Genomic DNA, 23,202 nt, shown 5'->3' on the forward strand with positions numbered 1-23,202 from the left:
GCTATGAAGAGTGGTTAAGCTCTAAAACAGTCCACAAAAAGCCAAGTTATCTCTTCCCATTTAACCTAATCCCTGTGCCTTGTGATGAGAAAAAGCAAGAGGTTTTTAGTCAGTTTCTGTTGATTGCATGCATGGATGATGTAACACTACACAATCTAACCAACACAGTGCCTTGCACACAGCAGAGGCACACTAAATGTGCATGGGATTTTTTTTTTTTTTTTAAGATTATATCTGTTTACTTGTCAGAAAGAAAAAGGGAGCACAGGCTTGGAGACTGGGAGGCAGAGCAGGCTCCCCCATGCAGTACTCAATCCCAGGACCCTGAGATCATGACCTGAGCTGAAGGCAGATGCTCAACCGACTGAGCCACCCAGGCATCACTTTTTGTTTTTAAAACAGGCTTTTCAGGTGGGAATGCAAGGTGGTGCAACCACTCTGGAAAACAGCATGGAGGTTCCTCAAAACGTTGAGAATAGAGCTACCCTATGACCCAGCAATAGCACTACTGGGTATTTACTCTAAAGATACAAATGTAGTGATCCAAAGGGGCATGTGCACCCGAATGTTGATAGCAGCAATGTCTGCAATAGCCAAACTATGGAAAGAACTTAGATGTCCATCAACAGATGAATGGATAGAGAAGATGTGGTGTGTGTATATCTACAATGGAATAACCATGCAGCCATCAAAAGAAATGAAATCTTGCCATTTGCAACAACGTGGATGGAACCAGAGGGTATTGTGCTTAGCGAAATAAGTCAATCAGAGAAAGACAACTATCATACAATCTCCCTGTTATGAGAAAGTGGAGATGCAACGTGGGGGGTTTGGGGGGTAGGAAAAGAATAAATGAAACAAGATGGGATCGGGAGGGAGACAAACCATAAGAAACTCTTAATATCACAAAACAAACTGAGGGTTGCTGGGGGGAGGTGGGTAGGGAGAGGGTGGTGGGGTTACGGACATTGGGGAGGATATGTGCTATGGTGAGTGCTGTTAAGTGTGTAAACCTGGTGATTCACAGACCTGTACCCCTGGGGCTAATAATACATTATATGTTAATTTAAAAATTTAAAAATTAAAAAAAAAAAAAAACAGGCTTTCCAATTTCAAGAACCATTCTCATTCACCACCTGCTGGTGGGATTGCACTGGGCACCCTGGCAAGGAATGGAGGCAGAAAATGCCAATCTAAAGGACTGGGAGTGAGTGCTGGGTGTGGCAGTGAAAGACCCTGGTGTGAAGCAGAAAAGGCTGGCCCTCTGCCTCTGAAGTCCCTTTTAGTTTAAATGGATCAGAGTTTAAGGACCTGGAAAGGAGGTACGTCAGGTGAGGGAGGTGCTCCCGAGTCAGAAGCCTGGACCAGTGTGAATATGACCCTTTCACATCAAGGGTCCTAAACACTCCACATTCCTACCATTAGGATCAGCTATATAATTTGTGGAGCCCCGTGTAAAACAAAATGGGGGGGGGGCTTGTTTAAAAATAATTAAGAATTTTAGGGGCACCTGGGTGGCTCAGTGGGTTAATCCTCTGCCTTCAGCTCAGATCCTGATCCCAGGGTCCTGGGATCGAGCCCCACATCAGGCTCTCTGCTCAGCAGGAAGCCTGCTTCCCTGTTTCTCTCTGCCTGTCTCTCTGCCTACTTGTGACCTCTGTGTCAAATAAATAAATAAAATCTTAAAAAAAAAAAAAAAGAATTAAGAATTTTAAATCACATCAGTCACAAAGGCCCCCAGGCCCTGGACAGCACGGAATCAGCATATTTGCTGTTCTTTGCCTAGAACCCCCTTCTCCAGATCTCTGCATACTTGCTCCCTCATCTCCTTCTATGAAGACCTTCTCGAACAGCACTATTTAAATAATAGCCTCTCGTCGACACATACACACTCCATCCCTTCCACCAGCCTTATTTTTCTCCAGACCATTACCTGGCAATTATTTGTTCATGGTCTACTGCTCTCCAGAATGTTAGTTCTGTAAGGGCACGGCTCTTTTTTGTTTAGTTCGCTGCTGTATCCTCAGTGCCTAGAACAGTGCCTGCTACTAAGAAGCCATTTAATCATATTTGTGAAATGAATGAAGCCCAAGCTGCTTCAACCAGCAGTATCTTCCAACAAAGTGATGGTGTCTTAAGTTACAATGTCATGGTATACACAGCATTTCGAAAGGTGCCTAAGTAGAGACTTGCTAATTCATTACAGGAAAGAATGAATCGCCCTGAGAGTAAGAACTTTTCCACTGAGGCAAAGGGAGAAGGAAGAGAACTCGGAGCTAGAGACGATTTCAAGTTGCGCATTAAAGAGAAGGGAGAGGACAGCAAAGAGGAAGGGAAGTTGACCCAGTTAGACCAGTTCATGAGCTCACATTTAATTCTGTTTGCTGTAGTTCATATGAGCAAGTTTCCTCATTCATTTCTAACTTAGGAACAGTCATTTCTAACCTAAAAACAGAAGTAAGCGATGCCATCAAATTGGCCCTGTTGACAGCACAAATGTAGGTTCCGACAAATTAAATACTGACATAATGTACAATGCATATTAGTCAGCACTAATAATACTTTATCAGTCCTAAAAACCCAAATCCTAACTGGAAGGACGTCTGAATGTTGCTAGGAGTTGTAACAACCATGAAGCCACTTTATAACACTGCTGTTGGGAGCAGTAATTCCACCTGTCTCAACTTCACAAATGCGGGTTTCTGCACGGAATGCTACAGTAGGAGCGCAGGAGAAAGACCAGAGACCCTGTCCTCCCGAGACTCCCAATCCCAGGAGTAGGGGAGCAAGGGGCTTATCAGTGATAAGTCTTAGCAAAGAGGAAGTGCATATAGTGAACTCCCTGCAATAGTAATAAGAATATGACCAGTTTTAATTTATTGGCTGCTTACTGTATACCAGGCTTTGTGCTGGAACATTCCATGCTTTTTTTCAAGACAGGCATTAGCATCATCCTCATTTGATGAGTAAAGTAGGATAAGTTCACTTGCCTGAGGTCAAACAGCTAGTTAAGCAGGGTCTCAAATTTAAACTTGAGTCTCCCTGACTCCAGAGCCTCGACTCCTAACTAGGAGCTATTGTCTTCCATTAATGTCATCCTTTCAGTTAAAAGAAGGACTGTGGGTTTCTGAGGTCAGGGACTATGTCCATTCTGTTTACTACGATTCCCCAGCACCCAGCTAGTCAATAAATATGGTTGGTGATGGGACGCCTGGGTGGCTCAGTGGGTTGAGCCTCTGCCTTCTGTTCAGGTCATGATCTTGGGGTTCTGGGATGGAGCCCGTGTCAAGCTCTCTGCTCAGCGGGGAGCCTGCTTCCCCCTCTCTCTCTGCCCGCCTCTCTGCCTACTTGTGATCTCTGTGTGTCAAATAAATAAAATCTTAAAAAAATATATGGTTGATGATTACAAAACACATATAATTCCATAGTTAGGTTGCTTCAGACACCCACCTAAGGTGGACATCTGTTGTTTCTGTCATTTCCTGCCCAACGGGAAATGACAACAAAAAATCTACTTTTAGGAAACCACCCCACTCCTACTCTCCATTGCCTTGGTTTAATGAGGCTAAGGCCTTCCCCCTTATCAGGAGTGGGAGTGGATACAAGCCTGGCAACCTAAGTCAGTGATTGGCCAGAGTATGAACACATGACCCAGTCCGGACCAATGGGAATTTAAGTTCATACCCTCTGTGGCAGAGAAGAGATGCTCTTTCTCCTGGTTGGAACACCTTGGCACCTTGGTGCCTCAGTCAGTTAAGCATCTGCCTTCAGCTCAGGTCATGATCCCAGGGTCCTGGGATAGAGTCCTGCTCCACAGGGAGTTTGCTTCTCCCGCTGCCCCACAACCCCACTCACTCTCTTGCTCTCAAAAAGCTTAAAAAGAAAGAGAGAGAAAGAAGAAAAAAAGACTGGAGTTGCTGGTAGACATTTCATCCCAAAGGTGGGAGTGGGGGTGGGGGAGGTCTGCCTGGGAATAAAAAACAAAAGGAAAGCAGGATAAGGACACAGAGACTTCTAGTTGCATGATCGAAGCACCCACACTTGGAATCTTTAGGTACACTCATCAGTAGGTTGCAGTTTGGGCTTCTTAAGTCAGTTTGAGTTGGGGGCTGCCTGCTTATGGCTCAGAGTCCTAACACCATCTACATAAAAATGGGGCAATGCAACCAGACAGCACACATAACAGGCAAAGAAATCTTGCAATTATGCTCAAGTGCGCCCCCCCCCCCCACCTCTGAAAAGCTGGAGTTTAGGGAGAGAGAGAAATGTCTGAAGAAAAGTGCCTCATGCTTCTGAAAATCTTTCCAGGGCTATAGCAATTTTTTTCACTAGTTAAAACCATGTACTAAAAAGACAGTTTAGGTGTCCCCAGTTGTCACCTAAATACACATGGCTTCTCAGTGCTATTACTTAAAGCTTTCTAAGACCAGACGAGGCCCAAGAGGAGTCACTTTCAAGTTTTCCTCTCAGCTGTGCTTGTCCATCGCCAGTCCGGCCGGCACCCGGCCAGATGAAACTCCAGCGCGGTGCTGTTCCCCCACTCCTCTAAAGGCGAACTAACTCCTGACTGCCAACCTACTAGTTGGATCTCACTCCAGTGAGGACACGACAGGCTCCGGGGTGTGTGGGAAGAGGCTGCGTCAAATACAACACAAGAGAACGCACTGGTACTAGAGAGCACAGCAGGGACTGGGGGGACATCACCCAGAAGAGACGGGATGTTAAGAGGTGGGCAGGATTTATATTTCTCCCTCATGTCAAGTGGGTCAGCCTGTCAGAGTTTCTGTGGCGTCTCAGGTGTGGAGTCTCAGTCTGCTTCTCAGGAAGACTAAATCTTCCTCCATAGGAGTCAGCCACAGATCACGTGAGGAGTCTTGGGAAAACAAATGCAAAGAACACAAACTCAGGACCCAGCGCAGACCCGGCCCACAGAAGATTTCATTTAACTCACGGTGTTAGTACTTAAAAACATCTTTTTTTTTTTTTACATTAGTTACCACCAGTTAAAAATGGGAAGAATTTGAGTAATAGACAGTATGAATGGCCACTACTTTGTTCATTCCTCCCCGTATCCAGGCAGTGGGTGACTCCGCCCTGACTCCAGACTTAGCCATCTGGCTCTCTGGCAGACCTGACAGTAACAAACATGACCTGGGCAGACTTCAAAGCACTTGGGCATCAGAGCTTGCCCTCCTGCTGCTCTGGCAGCTCTGAGAAAGCCCAGTCAGGGCTCACCTGTAGGAGGAGACATACACACCCCCAGTGGCTCACCAGCCCCCAGCGGCAGAGCTGCTGAGCTAACCAGCAGCTAACCTCAGATATCCGAGTGGACCCACCCATGCCCAGCCCAAACTGCCACCCTGCAAAACAGTCAACTAAGTAGTGGTGGGGTTTTTCGTTTTATTTGCAAGAGTGTGCACATGAGCAGGAGGAGGGGGAGAGGAAGAGGGAGAAGCAGATTCCCCACTGAGCGGGGAGCCTGACCTGACCAACCCGTAGGATCATGACCTGAACCAAAGGCAGACGCTTCACTGACTGAGCCACCTAAATAGCCACCAGGCGCCCCTAAATGGTGTTGTTTTAAGCCAAAGTCCTGGGTGTTTTCTGTGTGGCAAAAACTGATGGAGTTCCTATAAAAATAAATATTCCCAATTACAAAACAAAAACCTATAGACTCTGGCACACTGGGACCACATTCTTGCAAGGCAACAACCAGCCGAGCTGGGCAGTGGCTCCCACCTTTAGCCCAGCTCCCATGTGTATCCCCCAATTTATCACCTTCTCATCTCGCCCATGCGGAGGTCAAGTTCAGTTGCCATAGGTCATCTCGGTTAGATGCTGTTATATTTATGGCAAAGAAGAAAGTGAAATACTGTATTCTACATACTTGAGTTACTATCATGTAGGAAAGCCATTATAAACACCCTAGAAAACTGTCAGGATCTACTAAGGCTGAACACCTGCATACCTATGACCTAGCAATTCCACAACTAGCTATATACCTAAGAAAAAGGAGTACAAGGTTCCAAACGATGTGCAAAGTGTTCACAGCACGACTCCCCAGAGTCCCAAACCAGCTGTGAAACTAGTTATCAAGAATGTCCAAAAGAATAAAACGTGACATATTCAGAGATGAATCTCACACATAATGCTATGTGCTAGAACCCAGTCACAAGCAAACACATGCTGTATGATTCTACTTATAGTTCAAAACCAGACAAAATTAAAATAAGGTGTTAGAAGTCAGGTGAGAACACATGGAGGTTCTGACAAGCTGAGAATGCGGTTCTGAAATCTGGGTGCTATTTTACATGGAAGTGTACACTTGTGAAAACTCACCAACCTGGACATTTATGATTTTATACAGGGTCTGATCTAAAGAAATTTTAAAAGCAGAAAAGCAAGACCAAGGCGGCTAGGTTTAAAAAAAAAAAAATGGTTCCGTATCTTTTAGGGATATCATGAAGGCAACTCCTAAACTGTCATCTTTAATATTTAAAGTGGCAAAAAGAATAACAGCCATCATGGGGCACCCAGTTGGCTCAGTCACTGGAGCATGAGACTTTTTTTTTTTTTTTGACAGAGACACAGAGAGAGAGGGAACACAAGCAGGGGGAGTAGGAGAAGGAGAAGTAGGTTTCCCATCCAGCAGGGAGCCCAATGTGGGTCTCAATCTCTGGACTCTGGGATCATGATCTGAGCCAGAGGCAGACGCTTAATGACTGAGCCACCCAGGTGCCCAGAGCATGCGACTCTTGATCTCGGGGCTGTAAGTTCAAGATCCAAGACAGGTGTTAAAGAGTATTTTAAAAAAAAAAAAAAAAAAAAAAAAAAAGATAACCATGAGTTAAAGCAATACAGATTTATGGCTGGAATCTGGAAAGATACATAATGAAACACCTCATGAACTAGGGAGAAGGACAAAATGAGCCACTCCGAGGCTACCTTACTCATTTGCATGAGAGCAGGCATGACCTCTGGGCTCTGGGGCTTAAAACCACTGACATGTGAATCCAAACCTTTTCTGTAAAGGTTACCATCACTTCTCACATTCAGGATACTGGGTAGGTTGACTGCCCCTAAAAAAAAATTTTTTTTTTTAATTTTGTTTATTTATTTGACAGAGATCACAAGTAGGCAGAGAGGCAGGGAGAGAGGTAGAAGCAGGCTCCCTGCTGAGCAGAGAGCCCGATGCAGGGCTCGATCCCAGGACCTCAGGATCATGATCTGAGCCGAAGGCAGAGGCTTTAACCCACTGAGTCACCCAGGCGCCGCTCTAAAAATTACTTTCTTAATCATCTGTCAAATGGGACAAAGAGCAGTCACCGGAGAGATATGGTTGTTGGGAGAACTGAAGAAGATAAGATCTTGAAACCCTTAAGGCAGTACCAAGGAGACGGAGAGTAATTTTATTTATAGCCGTGTTGATGATTGCAAAGTACTTAAAAAAAAAAAAAAAAAAAAAAGCAAGCACTCTGAAGGTTGGACGCTGCTCATAGGATGCAGAGCCCAGAGCATCTAATGTGGTGATTCTGCAGACAGCAGAGATGATGGGCACACATTCCAGAAAAGGTTTTTTCCTAACTGTAATTTTGATGTACCCTTTGGATCCTACAGTAGGCAGGCCCCTTCTACTTCTAGACTTCATTAAGGGCTCCGCTACTTTTGGTCTCAATGCCCATCCCTCAGGAGTATCAGAGCCAGAAAGTCTTGAAAAGTCAAGATTGTAAACCAAAGGAAGCTGTACAGCAGAGAACAAAGTCTCAAATTTGTTTGACCAACCCAACCATCACATTTCTGAGCTTCCTCGGGATATTGATTAAGCAGATCTAGGGACCCACCAGAACCTGTCTTTTAAGAAGGCTAAAGGGGATTTTTACACCAAGTCAAGTTTGCAAAACTACTGTCTGGTGAAATTTACAGCCTAACACACCTGAATCCAAATTCAACTGCCAGAACTTATCAGCAAGGCATCCCTGGGGCAGTTACAGAAAACCTTTCTTAATATCCTCATTCATAAAAGGAGACTAACAATACTGGCTTCTCAGGATAGTTGTGAAGTCTGAAGACACTGCCACACTCAGCAGGTTGGATTTTTGCTGTGAGGCCCCAAGTGTGTCCTTGTCCTAACAATTCACTTTCCAATTTTCCCTCTACCACTGCGAGCCTTACCTACACATCTGCTTCCATGGAAGTAACTTCTGCATAGATCTGGACTGGCCTGAGCAATTTCTCCAGTGCTAACCCACCTTCCCAAGGCACTGATAAGATTTTTACATCTGCCAGACTTCCTCAGTGATGACCCACTTTTTACAGAAGCAGATATGATACCAGTGTGAATTCCCATAAGAATTGTCACATTAAATGAGTTTATAATATACACAGAAGAAGGTCCCAACCCTAGAGGTAAACCAGAAACTTTGTGGAAACTCCTATAGCTCTTAATGGTATTTGAATAAAACAACACCTTAAATAAGCCATTATTTTTAGAAACAACTTGCCAATTACAGAATTACACTGACCTGGGAAGCTGTAAAAGCCTTCTTTAAGCCTAATTTAAATCTAACCAGGGGCACCTGGGTGGCTCAGTCGTTAAAGCGACAACTCTAGACTTTTGACTTGGGCTCAGGTCATGATCTTGAGCTCACCAGAACTAGCCCAGCAAGGTCCTCCATACTCTGTAGGGAGTCTGCTTAAGGATTCTCTCTCCCTCTATACGCCCCCCCCCCCATAAATCAAACCATTAAAACCTCCTGTATGGTCCTAACCTTAACCATGGATGTGTTTTCGATGATCCCCACTTTGCCAACTTTGTAAAGGGTTTTTTTTTTGGGGGGGGGAGTGGGGTGTCTCCAGATTCTCAAAAGGATCCATGCCCATGAAGTGACAAGAACCTCCATGTTAATGACAGTGCCCAAAGGACTTTGCTTCCCCTGCTCTTTTAAATACATGTACTGTTGGGCGCCTGGGTGGCTCAGTGGGTTAAGCCGCTGCCTTCGGCTCAGGTCATGATCTCAGGGTCCTGGGATCGAGTCCCGTATCGGGCTCTCTGCTCAGCAGGGAGCCTGCTTCCTCCTCTCTCTCTCTGTCTGCCTCTCTACCTACTTGTCATCTCTCTCTGTCAAATAAATAAATAAAATCTTTAAAAAAAATTTTAAAAAAATAAATAAATACATGTACTGTTGAGGAAAAAACTGAGTAGTACAAGCATTATACAGAACAAAGTTAAAATTGCTTCCTATCCCTGTTCTGAGACCTCCTCCCTAAAGACAACCCTTGTTAAGAGTTCAAGGGCAGGATTTCTCAAACGGATACTGACATTTTGGGCTGGATCATTTTCTCTGGGTGCAGTCCCTGCACTGTAGGACATTTAGAAGTGTCCCAGACTTCTACCCACTAGACTCCAGTAGCAAATCCCCCAACCCAGTTGTGGCATCCTTAAAAGGTCTGCAGACACTGCCAAGATGGGCAAAGTCACCCCAGAGTGGAAACCAACCCTTCCAGAGACTCTCTATGCCTGCACAGACATAGGGTGGCATGTACTTTCCGAGTCATTGGTGGGGGGATGCGGGGGTAGGGGCAGGCCCGGACCTCGGCAGGAGGTGACGGCCACTCACCAGGTCGCGGATGAGCTGGTCCACCAGCTGCTCCCCGCCCCCGGCAACCTCGCGAGCCGGAGGGGAGCGGGAACGGCTTGCCGAGTCCTGCCTCTCTGCCCGGGTCGCCCGCGCCGGCGGGGGCCGCCCCGCACCCTCCAGGAGGCCCTGGGCCAGAGCCAGGTATCCCGAGGCCTGCTCGCCGCGCCCGGGGGCCACTTCGGCCCGCCGCGGCCGCCGCTCCGCAGCCTCGGGCCGCCGCCGCTTCCTGAGCGCCTGGGCCTGCGCCAGCTCCTCCTGCCAGCGCCGGCGGAACTCGTCCAGGCTGTGGTCGTCCATCACCGCTGCTCCCGGCCCTCCGCGTCCTCCTCGGCCCGCCGGCAGCCACGGGACAGTCCCTCCGCGGGAAGTGTCCGCCGCGGCCGGAAATCCGCGCCGCCGCCGCACTCGGGTTCCGGGTGGGCCGCCCCGCCCCCGGCGCGCCCCTCGAACGGTCCCCTCGCGCGGGTGGCTCGCGGCGCCCCAGTCCGGGGTCTGTGGCCTCACTGCGCGTCCAGCCTCTCCTCTTTCCCGCCTGCGGCTCCTGTCAAGCGCGGACTTGGCGCCAAGCACCGTTTCTTCGGTCACATCTGCATGGAGCACCTCCTGGATGCCAGGCGCTGAAGATTCAGCATTTAAATCTGGGCCCCTGTCCCCGCCCCCTCCTAATAGCTCTCCCTTCATGGGGTTTCCATTCAAGTTGGGGGGCGGGGGAGGAAGACCACGTTCCAAAAAACGAATATGAAGGCTTGAATTAGTGGTAGCGGTTGATAAAACAAAGTATCAAAGTAAGGCACAGGGTGGGGATGGGGACTGACCTTCGGAGGGCTGTTCAGGGAAGGCATCTCTGCAACAGCCTCTGAACCAAGAGCTTAATGAGGAGAAAAGCCAGGCGTGGAAAGATCCCAGAAGACACTTCCAAAAGGAACTGCAGTGAGAAGGGGAAGGAAGTGGCGTACAATCGTATTCCATCTTCCAAATGCTTTGAACCTGCTGTTCCCTCCTCCGGGAATTTTTCAAATCCCACCCCCGCCACCACCACCCCTGGTTAACCCCTACACATCTTTCCTAGCTCAGCTCACACCTCCCTTCATCTCCCCCCACCCATCCCTCGTGCCCCACCCCCAAAATAAGGTCACCTGCTTACTCATCCCTACAGCATCTCCTACTTCATACCACAAAACACAGTTTGTGATTTTGGATTCATGTAATTGCTTATTCGTATCTCCCTTTCCTCCTGGACTATCCATTCTTGTCTTGGAGTCTGGAGATTGGTAGGCATTCCATACGTATTTACGAACAACCCCTTCAGATGACAACTATTGTCCCCACTTTACAGATGAAGAAACTGAGCTTTAAAAAAAAAAAAAACCCACAGCTGGTAATGTGCAGACTCAGAATTCCCCCCCCACTCCAGACCCGACCTTAACCTAATCACACAGTATATATACCTAAGCCAGCTAGGAATGATATGGCTACTTTAGTTACCAGGGTTTTTCAGTGCAGGGATAGTAACAGCATGGTGACCAACAGCCAGAGCCCCAGAATTAGACCTAGCTGGGAATCCCAGGACCCTCATTTACTCTCATTGTCTTTCTTCCAGGAATTCTATTTCTGGGAATTTATCCTAAGAGAAGAAACCAGAGGATGAATTCAACAAATGTCTTTAAGGATGTCAGCAGAGCATTGTTTTGTAATACTGAACATTGGAAGCAATCTAAATAACTGACAATAGGCCACTGGTTAAATTTTGCCCCCATTAGAATGTAAGAGAGATCCTAACCAGAACATCAGCTCCTTAAGAGTGGAGACCAGATCTATTTGTCCATTGCTAGGTCTTTAGCACTCAGAACAATGCCTGGGACATAGTAGCTGCTCTATAAATAATGAATTAATGTAATACCGTGTAGCTATTAAATATTACATGGAGAAAATTTAATCACATGAAAATATAACCTAACAAGAGAAAGTCAGTACACAACATACAGCACAATGTCATACTGTTTGTTTTAAGTACATATGCAGAAGAGCTCTCTAGAGAGGGCCAGATTATGGGTTAGAATATACAGATTAAAAAAAAAAAAAAAAAGAAGAGGGGCGCCTGGGTGGCTCAGTGGGTTGAGCCGCTGCCTTCAGCTCGGGTCATGATCTCATGGTCCTAGGATCGAGGTCCGCATCGGGCTCTCTGCTCAGCAGGGAGCCTTCTTCCTCCTCTCTCTCTCTGCCTGCCTCTCTGCCTATTTGTGATCTGTCAAATAAATAAATAAAAATCTTAAAAAAAAAAAACACACTAATTTTCGGAGCGCCTGGGTGGCTCAGTCATTAAGCGTCTGCCTTCAGCTCAGGTCATGAAAAAGTCTGCTTCTTCCTCTCCCGTTCCCCCTGCTTGTGTTCCCTTTCTCGCTGTATCTGTCAAATAAATAAAATCTTAAAAAAAAAAAAAAAACCACGCTAATTTTCTACAAGGAATGTTAGCGTATCCCAGCTTCCCCCAGAAAGCAGAGCCTGAGACCTGGGCAGCTAATGTACCAGGGATTACAGAGAATAGGAGTGGGATACCAAGGGAGGAGTGAACAGGGTAGGAGGGACAGCTAATCCAAAGGGCATTTTGAGTTCGTCCTGCTGTGGGCAACTTACACTCCAACCCACAGAGACCTTCCAAACAGCCTTGAAGAAGACACTCCAGGACTGTACTCCTAAGAGATAGAAAATGGAGGAAAGGAGACTTTATGCACTCACCCATCCTCCGTTAGAGAAGGGTTAAGGAAAGAATTTTTCATAATCTCTAACTTCCAAGCTGAGTTTAAGTAAACGAGTTGTTACCTGTGTCCCACCCCAGGGAAGCAGAGATGCCCTGGGGCAAAAAGTAAGAATTACTCAAGGCAGCTAACGGGAGGGACTGTCCGGTTACCCATGCACAAAGCCAATTACTACAGCAATGATGAAGTAAAAGGGAAGTTGAGAGAATGTGACGTGGGGCATACGAAGAGTCCAGTAAGTACTCCTTTTGTAATAAAAACAATGAGCTGTTCTCCTCAGAACATTTAGCTTACGTTCTGCTTCATACTAGCTATTTTTTTAAAATAGAATTCCAAGGATCAAATTTGTTTTATCTACTTAGGAGTCAAAAATCCAAATACGGCTTTTCTGATAGCTCTGTAGTTTACAGACCATTTAATATTTCAGCCAGAACAATTTTAAAACACCTAATTAAGATTTAAAACAGGGGCGCCTGGGTGGCTCAGTGGGTTAAGCCTCTGCCCTCGGCTCAGGTCATGATCTCAGGGTCCTGGGATGGAGTCCTGCATCAAGCTCTCTGTTCAGCAGGGAGCCTGCTTCCTCCTCTCTCTGTCTGCCTCTCTGCCTACTTGTGATCTCTCTCTCTCTGTCAAATAAATTAAATATCTTTTTTTTTAGATTTAAAACAAAAAACACCATTGTTTCCTCTGGTCCTTTTAAAAGGATTTTTACAGGGGTGATGCAAGTAGGCTAATGCGGCCCTTCATCACCCAGAGAAAGTAGAGGGGGAAAAACAAAAAAAAAAGAAAATATACGAAGAGAAAGGAAGAAGAATGGTTAATAAAGAATGGTTTCTTTATTCAGTATGGTCTTCCATTCACTGATAATATTGATGTTGATTTTATCTTTCCAATAGTAAATTCCTGGGCTTCCCATTTCCTCAAATGAAAATTTTAAAAAGTACCCTCCCTTCAGAGTGACTGTAAGGCTAATAGATGTTTATAGAACTCCTAGCACCTATAAGGGACACAGTAGGCCTTCAGTAAATGCTGGTTAGGGTCCATACTAAGAAGTCTTGGCCGGCAGAGATTACATCCAAAATATGCTCTATAAGTCTGGTGTTCCATGCAAGACCTACTTTTTTTCTATAATCATGTGTTCCTTGCAAATTCAAGCCATTAAAATTTTTTGGTTGCAAATCTTGCTACTTTCAGCAAGAAGGAACGGAACTCGGAATGGCTCACAAGGTTAAAATGAAAAATAATGAGGTTCTCAGAATGCCCAGAATCAGATCAGATTCAGGGATTTCACGATAGGCAGTCATGAGCCATCAGTTTTGGATGTTACCACCTGTCTTCTATCTTCTAAGACTCAAATTCCCAGAGCAGGACTTCTCAGTGAGGTCCCCTGACCAGCATCACCTGGGAACCTGTTATGAAAGTGCAAATCCTCAGCCCAGACTACGGAGTCAAACTCTGAGGGTGCAACCCCAACAATGCGTGTTTTAACAATCCCTCTAGGTGCTTCTGGTGCACAATCCATTTTGAGAACCAGTATCCCAGAAAATCATCAGAACGGTCTCGTTCCTTGAAGAGTGGGAGCTTATAATGGGCTCAGTTTCCAGGAATGGGGAGGCAGAGTTGCCCAAAACAGAAGGGTAGGGAGGAATACTGGGATAAATTAAAATGTCTACAAGGCTATCAAGGAGGGAGACTCGGGAAATTTGGTCTTCAGGCGTCCCATGCCATCAGAGTTCTCTACTGCCCACTGTGGGACGTGTGGTGTATCTTCCTCAAAGCCCAAGTTCAGGTCAGCAAGAGCCCCAGAAGGATGGCTAGAAAATGACCACCATCTTTCCCCTAAGTACCTCCTGTCTCATTCGCCCTTCTCAGGCTAGTCACCAGACTACCAAGATGCAAGAACTTCCTTACCTTAGGGTCAGGGACGTCTCAGAAAAGTAGAGAGGGCAGGGGACCGAAGCAGAGATTATTAATTCGTTTGTTCTCAGGTACAAGAAGGTGTAGCAAGTTCCTAATGCTGCTGGGACAGGCTAAGGTGTTTAAAACAACACCTGATTATTCTCTTACAGTTCTAGAGGCCGCTAGTCCAAGAGCAATTTTGCTGTGCTAAAACCAAGGGATTGGCAGGATCTTGCTTCCCCCTGAAGAGACTCTGTGTCCTGCTATTTCCAGTTTCTAGAGCTGCGTTCCTGGGCTTGTGGTTCGTGCCTCCATGTTCCAAGCCAGCAGTGTAGCATTTAGTTCATTCACTGCCTACCTTCTGTTCCTGGGTTCAAGTCTTCCTCTGCCTCCCTCTTATAAGGATACCTGTGGTTACATAAGACACACCTGGATAACCCAGGATTCTCTCCTCAAGAGCCGTCATTTAGACACATCAGCAAAAGCATAGGGTTTTTTGTTGTTGTTGTTGTTGTTGTTGTTATTGTTTTGCCATCTAAGGTAACACTCACAGGTTCCAGGAATTAGGACCTGGCTCTCCTTTGGGGGCCACCATTCAGCCAACTGCAGAAAACCTTCCGTGACCATGGACTCAAATGCCTGCAGGTGATTCCAGGGAATTAATAAAATGAGGCAACTAAGCCAGGTGTCTACTCTCCTAGGCTGGAGCGTGGATGCCCGTGGAGACAAAACTCAGCTGCACCCACCTGCTGGATCTTAATCCAGATCATCTGAAAATAAGTATCTTGTTTTTTAATTATTAGCAACATATTACACTTTTTTAAAGAACAAAGATAGTGGTTAAAAGCCTAAGTTGCATGCGGTAGGCTTCAAACCCAACAGTAGTTCATTTTTTTTTAAGATTCTATTTATTTATTTGACAGACAGAGAGAGAGAGATCACAAGTAGGGAGAGAGAGAGGCAGAGAGAGAAGGGGGGGGGAGCAGGCTCCCCGGCGAGCAGGGAGCCCAACATGGGGCTTGATCCCAGCACCTGGAGACCATGACCTGAGCTGAAGGCAGAGGATTAACCCACTGAGCCACCCAGGAGCCCCAACAGTAGTTCATTCTTGAACAATCCATGAGGTGGGACAAAACTTTCTTTAGCTAACACGAAGACACCATATATTTAGCTCTTGTGAGTGGGATGAGAGAATCATACCTCATTTGGGATCATTAATGTATGAGAACAGCAGGAGATTAACATGAGAAGTAATGCAGGGAAGTGATTATGATTTTAAAGTACATTGTTTAGACACATCACCAAAAACATCAGAATGATATGTAGCCATTTTGAATGGAAATATGACCTTAATGTATCACTCTGGGTATTACTGCCCTTTAGTGTTATTTTATGCCTTCATAATCAACAAAATGTAAAATCCTGTGGAGGGAATATAAAACTTTGGTCTTTAAAAAAAAAAAAAAGCTATCTGTAGCAAGAAACAATTTGCTTCTTCTTGAGAATTCCCCCATCAGGAATTCTTTTTTTAAAAAAATGCTACACACGGGGCACCTGAGTGACTTAGTCAGTTAAGCATCTGCCTTCGGCTCAGGACATGATCCCAGGATGCTAGGATCGAGCCCTGCTCCCTACTGCTCCCACTGCCTGTGTTCTCTCAATCTCTCTCAGATGAATGAATAAAACCTTTAAAAAAATTTTTTTAAATAAAATAGAAAATGCTGCACAGACGGGATTCAGTGTCAGCTGTCAGCTACAGACTTAGTCATTCAAAAGAAAGTTGTCCCATATGGACACAATTCCCCATTTCTCTCTCTCTCTCTCCTCAATCTCTTCCTGCTTTTATCAAAGCCCCCTCCAATCTGCCCCTTTAATCTCCCCAGCCTGGTTCCAAGCCTCGCCCCCTCTGAATTTTTACCTTCTCTCAAGAGAAAAAGCAGGTTCTGTCCTTCAGTCTCTTTTATTTCTCTCAAGAATTTAGCTCCAGCCCAATGGTCCTAAGAGATGCTTTGCTCAGCCATCTCTGGCACACAAAGAGGAGATGATGACGTTGGTCCACAGGGTGGGTGTTCTCACTCCAGCTCAGACTCTGAGACTCCAAGAGCTGATTTCCTCGCCTGCCCGTTTAAAAAGCAACACGTAAATGACAAGCGTGAGTTTTTCCTAGAGCCGCCATTCTCTGCATGTGCATGAAGATGTTCTTCTTATTTTTATTCTTTTATTTTTATTTGTAAGGAATCTCTATACCCAACATGGAGCTTGAACCCACATATCCAAGATCAAGAGTCACATGCTCCACTGACTGAGCCAACCAGCTGACCCTAGATACTCTTGTTCTTAGCTTGACTTTGACTCTGACTCATCCAAGAAGTTCCCCTACAATTTTTTTTTTTTTGAGATTTAATTTAGAGAGAGAGTGTATGTGCGAGTAGGGGGAGGGACAGAGAGAGAGGGAGTAAATCTCCAGCAGACTCCATGCGAGTGCAGAACCCAGCACAGCGCTCAATCCCATAGACTTTATTTATTTAAGTAATCTCTACACCCAACAGTGGGCTTGAACTCATAACCCAGAGATCAGGAGTCACACGCTCTTCCGAATGAGCCAGGTAGGCGGCTCACTAATGTTTTTTAAAAATTCCAAATCTTTTCTCCCAGCTTGTCTCTTTGCAACTCAGACCAAGTTTTTCCTACCTCAGCAAACTACGTCACTACCTGGATGCTTTAGCCAGCAACCTGGTTCCCACATCCGCCAATCCTGAAAAGTCTACATCCACAATATATCTTCAATCTGTCCGCTTCTCTCCATTTCCTTCACCATCCTAGCCCAAGCAGGGTTGCCAGATAAAATACAGGATACCCAATAGAATGGAAATATCAGATAGACAGTGATTTTTTTTGTCTAAGTATGCCTTGAAAAATTTGAGTTTGAGCTAAGCAAATAACTTTTTTTTTAAGATTTTATTTATTTAATTGACAGACCAAGATCACAAGTAGGCAGAGAGGCAGGCAGAGAGAGAGGGGGAAGCAGGCTCCCCGCCGAGCAGACAGCCTGATATGGTGCTTGATCTCAGGACCCTGAGATATGACCCAAGCCGAAGGCAGAGGTTCAACCCACTGAGCCACCCAGGCCCCCCAAGAATAACTTTTTATTATGAATATGTCCTATGCAATATTTGGGGGGACATACTTAGGCTAAAAATAATTCTTTGCTTATCTGAAATTAGAATTTAACTAGATGTCCTGTATTTTTCTTCACCAAATCTGGCAGCCCCAAGTCCAAGGCACTGACATTGCTCCTGGCCCACTGCAGTTACTTCTAACTGGTCTTCCCACCTGCATTCTTGCTCCTGCAGTGAATCCGACAGCTTCCAGAAGACTTTGGTAAAAGTGAATCTAATCAGGACACCCCACTGAAAAACACCTGGAGGTACCTCCATGTTCTTGAAATAACAAATAAGATCATTTTTTAAAACAGCTTCATTGGGTGCCTGGGTGGCTCAGTGGGTTATGCCTCTGCCTTCGACTCAGGTCATGATCTCAGGATCCTGGGATCAAGTCCCCCATCAGGCTCTCTGCTCAGCAGGGGGCTTGCTTCCCTCTCTCTCTCTCTCTCTTTCTGCCTGACTCTCTGCCTACTTGTGATCTTTCTCTGTCAAATAAATAAATAAAATCTTTTAAAAAACCAGCTTTATTGAGATATAATTGACACGTTGTACATTTGACCTGTACAATTCAATGGCTTTTAGAATAGTCACAGGTATGTATAACCATCACTACATCTTATTTTTTTAAGATTTTTATTTTTAAGTAATCTCTACACCCCACATGGGGCTTGAACTCACAACCCAGAGATCAAGAGCCACATGCTCTTCCGACTGAGCCAGCAAGGTGCCCCCATCACTATATTTTATAACATTTTCACCATTCCAGAGAGAAACCCCACTTGCTTTGGCTATCATCCCTAATCCTTTCCTAGACAAGCAGAATTCTATTTTCTGTATAGATTTCTCTATTCTGGACATTTCATATAAATGGAGTCATATGCTATGAGGTCCTTTGTGACTGGCTTCTTTCACCCAGCATCATGTTTTGTAAGTTTATCCATGTTGTAGCATCCATTAGCACTCTGTTCCTTTTTATGGTGGAATAAGATTTCATGGATGTATAGACCACATTTTGTTTATCCATTCATCCATTGATGGACATTCGAGTTGTTTCCACCCTTTGGAGATTGTGAATATACTGCTATAAACACTCATTACACGTTTTTATGCAAGCACATGTTTTCATTTCTCTGGGTTACACATTTGGACTGTTGGGTTATGTCATTTATTTTTTTTAAGTTTTAATATATTAATTCATTTTAAGTAATCTCTACACCCAATGTGGGGCTCAAATTCATGACCCTGAGTCAAGAGTCGCATACTCCTGTAACTGAGCCAGCCAGGAACCCTTCCCTCCTCGGGTTAGGTCATTTAAAATCATGTTTAATTATTTGAGAAACCACGCATACAGGTTTTTCCAAAGTGGCTGCACCACTTTACATCCCAGCCAGCGGTGTACGAGTGTTTGCTGTGTATCTTACACCCACCCATTCAAACCTGTCTGTGGTCTGAAGAAGATAAGCCTTTTTCCACCCCAGGGTCTTTGCACATACTTCTGTCCTCCCAAATATTCTTGCTACATCACTCCCCCATGCAGCTGCCCCCCTTCACCCTTCAGCTCTTAGCTTAAGTGGGACCTCCCTAAGTGCCTCATCTAAGTAACATGTCCACACACAATTTTCTCTAGCTCCGAAATGGACCCTTACCTTAATGGGTAAATTGTTTTATTATTTGCTTGTGTGTCTCTCCCATTAGAATGTAGGCTCCCTGGGAGAGGGAACCACATCTAGGTTGTTCATCCTTGTGTTCTCAGCCCCTAGCGCACAAAGCCTGGATCTTATAATGTGCTCGATAATTGGTTCATTGACTGACTGACTGACTGACTAAATGAATGAATGAATGAATGAATATACAAATGGATCTATGAATGATGGAGCTAAGAGAGGACAGGAGGTGTTGCTGAGGTTTATGACCATACATAGTAGATGCTCAATAAATATTTGTGTTACTGATGAGGCTATAACTAATAAAGATATGCACAACTATACACACACACATGGACTAGCATAGAGAAAGATAAATTCACTCCTATAAGAAGGAAGTAAGAGATGTCGTAAGTCTTATAAAGTTCTACCCATAGAACTGTGCTCATACAGGAGATAGAAGGAGTTGCCTGGTCTATTCTATTTTCCAATTTGCTAAAGATCTCCTCTCCTTTTTGTTTTAATAGAAAAATCACTCTAAGCATGTTGAGACTCTAATTACAGGTGACATACAAATGGAAAGAAAAATAGGAAATCAAACATTTGAGCCAATAAGTGACGATTTATATGAGCACTTAAGAGCAAAGTGCCCTAAGCCACTCAGGAGTTCCTCAAAGCACTTTGCAGATAGATATCTCAGGAGCTGTTGTGGGGATGAAGTCAGGAATGTCTGTAACATGCCTGCGTTCTTTGGAGACATGCCATTGTTGTGAATCTTAACATCTACCTTCACAAAATTTCTCCAAGGTCAGTGCCATATAAGACCTTCAGAGTGCAATCTGACAGAGCTCACCTCTGCGGTCTGATCCCTGGACAATTTCCCCTTCAATCTCTAAGCTCTAATCATCTCAAATTCTTCCAGCTTTCCTCTCCGTGGTGCTCCCTCTTGCCTGAAATTTTCATCTGCTCTTGCCTACACCTACCTAACTTCTGCCAGGTTTGTATGAAAGGACACTTGCTCCAAGAAGCCCTCCTTTCCTTCCTCCTTCTCCAGACCAAGTTAGGTTCTGTATTACTTATGATATTTAGGCTGACTTTCCCTTCTTCCTGTAAGGATCTTGGCAGACTCCACTCTGTCCTAACAACAAGTCAAAAACGGAACAGAATGAAGAATCATCAGCTCTTCTTGAATCTGTAACAGAGACGAGGACACAGAAAGCCACGGTCCCCAAGAGTGGGAACAAGTACATACAGGGAGTCTCGGCTTACCAGAGCAAAGACACAAGTGGAAACCAGTGCCAGGGTAGGAAATCTTGAACTGTAATTGACAAACTGCTGGAGATTCGGGGTGGATAAGTCTGAGAGTCAAAAGCTCCGGAGGGACCTAGTCACAGAGGGGGCCCACCCTTTTTGGAGTTTTTCTTCCAGGAGTTCTCCCAATAAATATGGTGGCAGGGACCATTTTGAAATACACCAGAACACTCTGTTCTTCATAACAAGACCTGCCCTCAGGACAAACTAGTTAACCAGAACCTCACCTGCTGGAGTATTACCAGAGCCTAACAGATCTGGGGGGAAGGGAAATACTCAAACCCAGTTCGCTTCAGCCTTCCACAGGAGAGAAGGAATTCTAGTCCTTTCCAGCCAACCTGCCCCACCTAAGGGGAGAGAAAAAGAAAAAAAAAAAAAAAACAACAACGAAAAACTGAGAAACACACAAAATTCATATGAAAGACATATAGGCTCACTTAGAGACAGACTTAACAGAGGGCTATGGAATGCTTCTGCCTCCTCATACCTCTCACCATATTACTGAAGATCTATTTACAACAATTCCTTTAACCTGCTAGAGTATGTCAAGCTATCAAGAATAAACTGTAGGGGCGCCTGGGTGGCTCAGTGGGTGAAGCCTCTGCCTTCAGCTCAGGTCATGATCCCAGGGTCCTGGGATCGAGCCCCACATTGGCTTTCTGCTCGGCGGGGAGCCTGCTTCCTCCTCTCTCTCTGCCTGTCTCTCTGCCCACTGTGATCTCTGTCTGTCAAATAAATAAATAAATAAATCTTTTTTTTTTAAAAAAAGAAGAAATTGTAAAGCATCCTAAATAGGGACACACACACACACACACACACACACACACAATTTGAGAGATGGAGCAAGCATCAGAACCAGAAGCAGCAGAGATGTTGGAAACATCTGCCAGGCATTTAAAACAAAAGTGATGAATATGCTAAAAGTTCTCCTGTATAAAGTGGACAGCATGCAAGAACAGATGGGCAATGTAAGCAGAGAGATGGAACTCCTGAGAAAGAACCACAAAGAGATGTTAGAGCTCAAAAACTATAACAGAAGCGAAGGATGTCTTGGATGGGCTTGTTAGTAGACTGGGCCCAGCTAAGGAAAAGAACCTCTGAGATTGGGGATATCTCAATAGAAACCCCCAAAATGGAAAAGGAAAGAAAACAAGGACCAGAAGCACACAGAAGAGAATATCCAAAGACTGCAGGAAAACTAAAAAAGGTGGAAAATGCATATAATGGGAACACCGGGAGGAATCAAAGAGTAAGGGACAGAAGAAATATCTGGAACAATAATCACCGACAATGGTCCCTCAGATTAATGTCAGAGACCAGACCACAGACCTTGGAAGCTCAGAGAACTCGAAGCAGGCAAAAAAATGCCCCCAAATCTATCCCTCAAGTATGACTTTCAAACTACAGAAAGGAAAAAAGAAAATAATCCTTAAGGCGCGTGGGTGGCTCAGTGGGTTAAAGCCTCTGCCTTCGACTCAGGTCATGATCTCAGGGTCCTGGGATTGATCCCCACATCAGGCTCTCTGCTCAGCAGGGAGCCTGCTTCCCCCTCTCTCTCTGCCTGCTTCTCTGCCTACTTGTAATCTCTGTCAAATAAATAAACAAAATCTTAAAAAAAAAAAAAAAAAAAAAGAGAGAGGGAAAGAGAGGCACCAGAAGCAGGGAGAGGGAGAAGCAGGCTCTTTACTGAGCAGGGAGCCTGATGTGGGGCTTGATCCCAGAACCCTGGAATCATGACCTGAGCCAAGGCAGATGCTTAACTGACTGAGCCACCCAGGTGCCTAGATCTCGTGGACATTTAAAGGAATACTATGACAACTCTATGCCCACAAATTTGATAATAGATGAGATGGACCAATTTTTTGAAAGGTACCATCTGCCAAAACTCACTCTAGAAGAAACAGATTATCTGAATAGGCCTGTGTCTATTAAAGAAATTGAATAAATAATTAACCTTCCAGAACAGAAAGCACTGGGCCCAAATGGGTTCACTAGTGAATTCTACCATACCATTGAGGAATAAATTATACCAATTCTTCCCAATCTATTTTAGAGGATATAAGTAGAGGGAATTTTTTTTTTTTTGGTTTTTACTTTTTCTGTGAGAGCAGAATTACCCTAATATCAAAACCAAAAATCATCACCAGAAAAGAAAACCACAGATTAATGCCTCTCATGAACATAGAGAAAAAAGTCCTCAACAAAATGTTAGCAAATCAAATCCAACAATGTGTTAAAGGAACTATAACACCATGATGTGATGTTGTGATTTATAAGAAAAATATATATTTGATCAAAATATATTTCTAATATATATTTGGTCTTTCTTCACGAGGTTCCTGGTTCACAGCTCCCCAGCCCTTGGAATTTCCTAAGTGTTGAGAGTGATACTCAATCTTACATTTTTGAAATACATGTGTATTGAGTATTCCATAGTAAGAATAAACCACATTTCATTTACCCACTCTTCTTTTGGGGGATATTTTTGTTGCTTCCAAACTTTGCTTATTTCAAACAATGTGGCAGTGAGCATCTTTAAGCATCACTAGGCGACTTTCTTTGGTGCAGCAGATACTGTCATTTTCTCCTCCTTCCTTGCTAATAAAGTCCTGATTATGCTTGAATATTTTGTGCCCAGCCACGAGAAATAAATCATAATTTGTTGAAGGCAGAGGTTGGCAAAATTTTTCTGTAAAGGCAAAATAATAAATATTCTAGGTTCACAAGTCATACAGTTTCTGTCACATGGGCTCAATTATGCTGTTAGAATGTAAAACCAGACACAGATGAT

General features: G+C 44.6%; 1 protein-coding gene across 1 annotated transcript in view; it reads right to left on the reverse strand.

The window, feature by feature from the left end:
* The window catches only part of FBXW8 (F-box and WD repeat domain containing 8), a 126,638-nt gene extending 116,615 nt beyond the window's left edge, over positions 1–10,023 (reverse strand). Inside the window, exon 1 of the mRNA XM_082699777.1 lies at positions 9,618–10,023. Coding sequence (XP_082555903.1) covers positions 9,618–9,935 — 318 coding nt within the window. The 5' untranslated portion in view covers positions 9,936–10,023. The remainder of the gene's footprint in view (positions 1–9,617) is intronic.
* Between the last annotated feature and the right edge of the window lie 13,179 nt (positions 10,024–23,202).

Source organism: Mustela nivalis (assembly GCF_964662115.1).
Source record: "Mustela nivalis genome assembly, chromosome: 14".
Taxonomy (NCBI): domain Eukaryota; kingdom Metazoa; phylum Chordata; class Mammalia; order Carnivora; family Mustelidae; genus Mustela; species Mustela nivalis.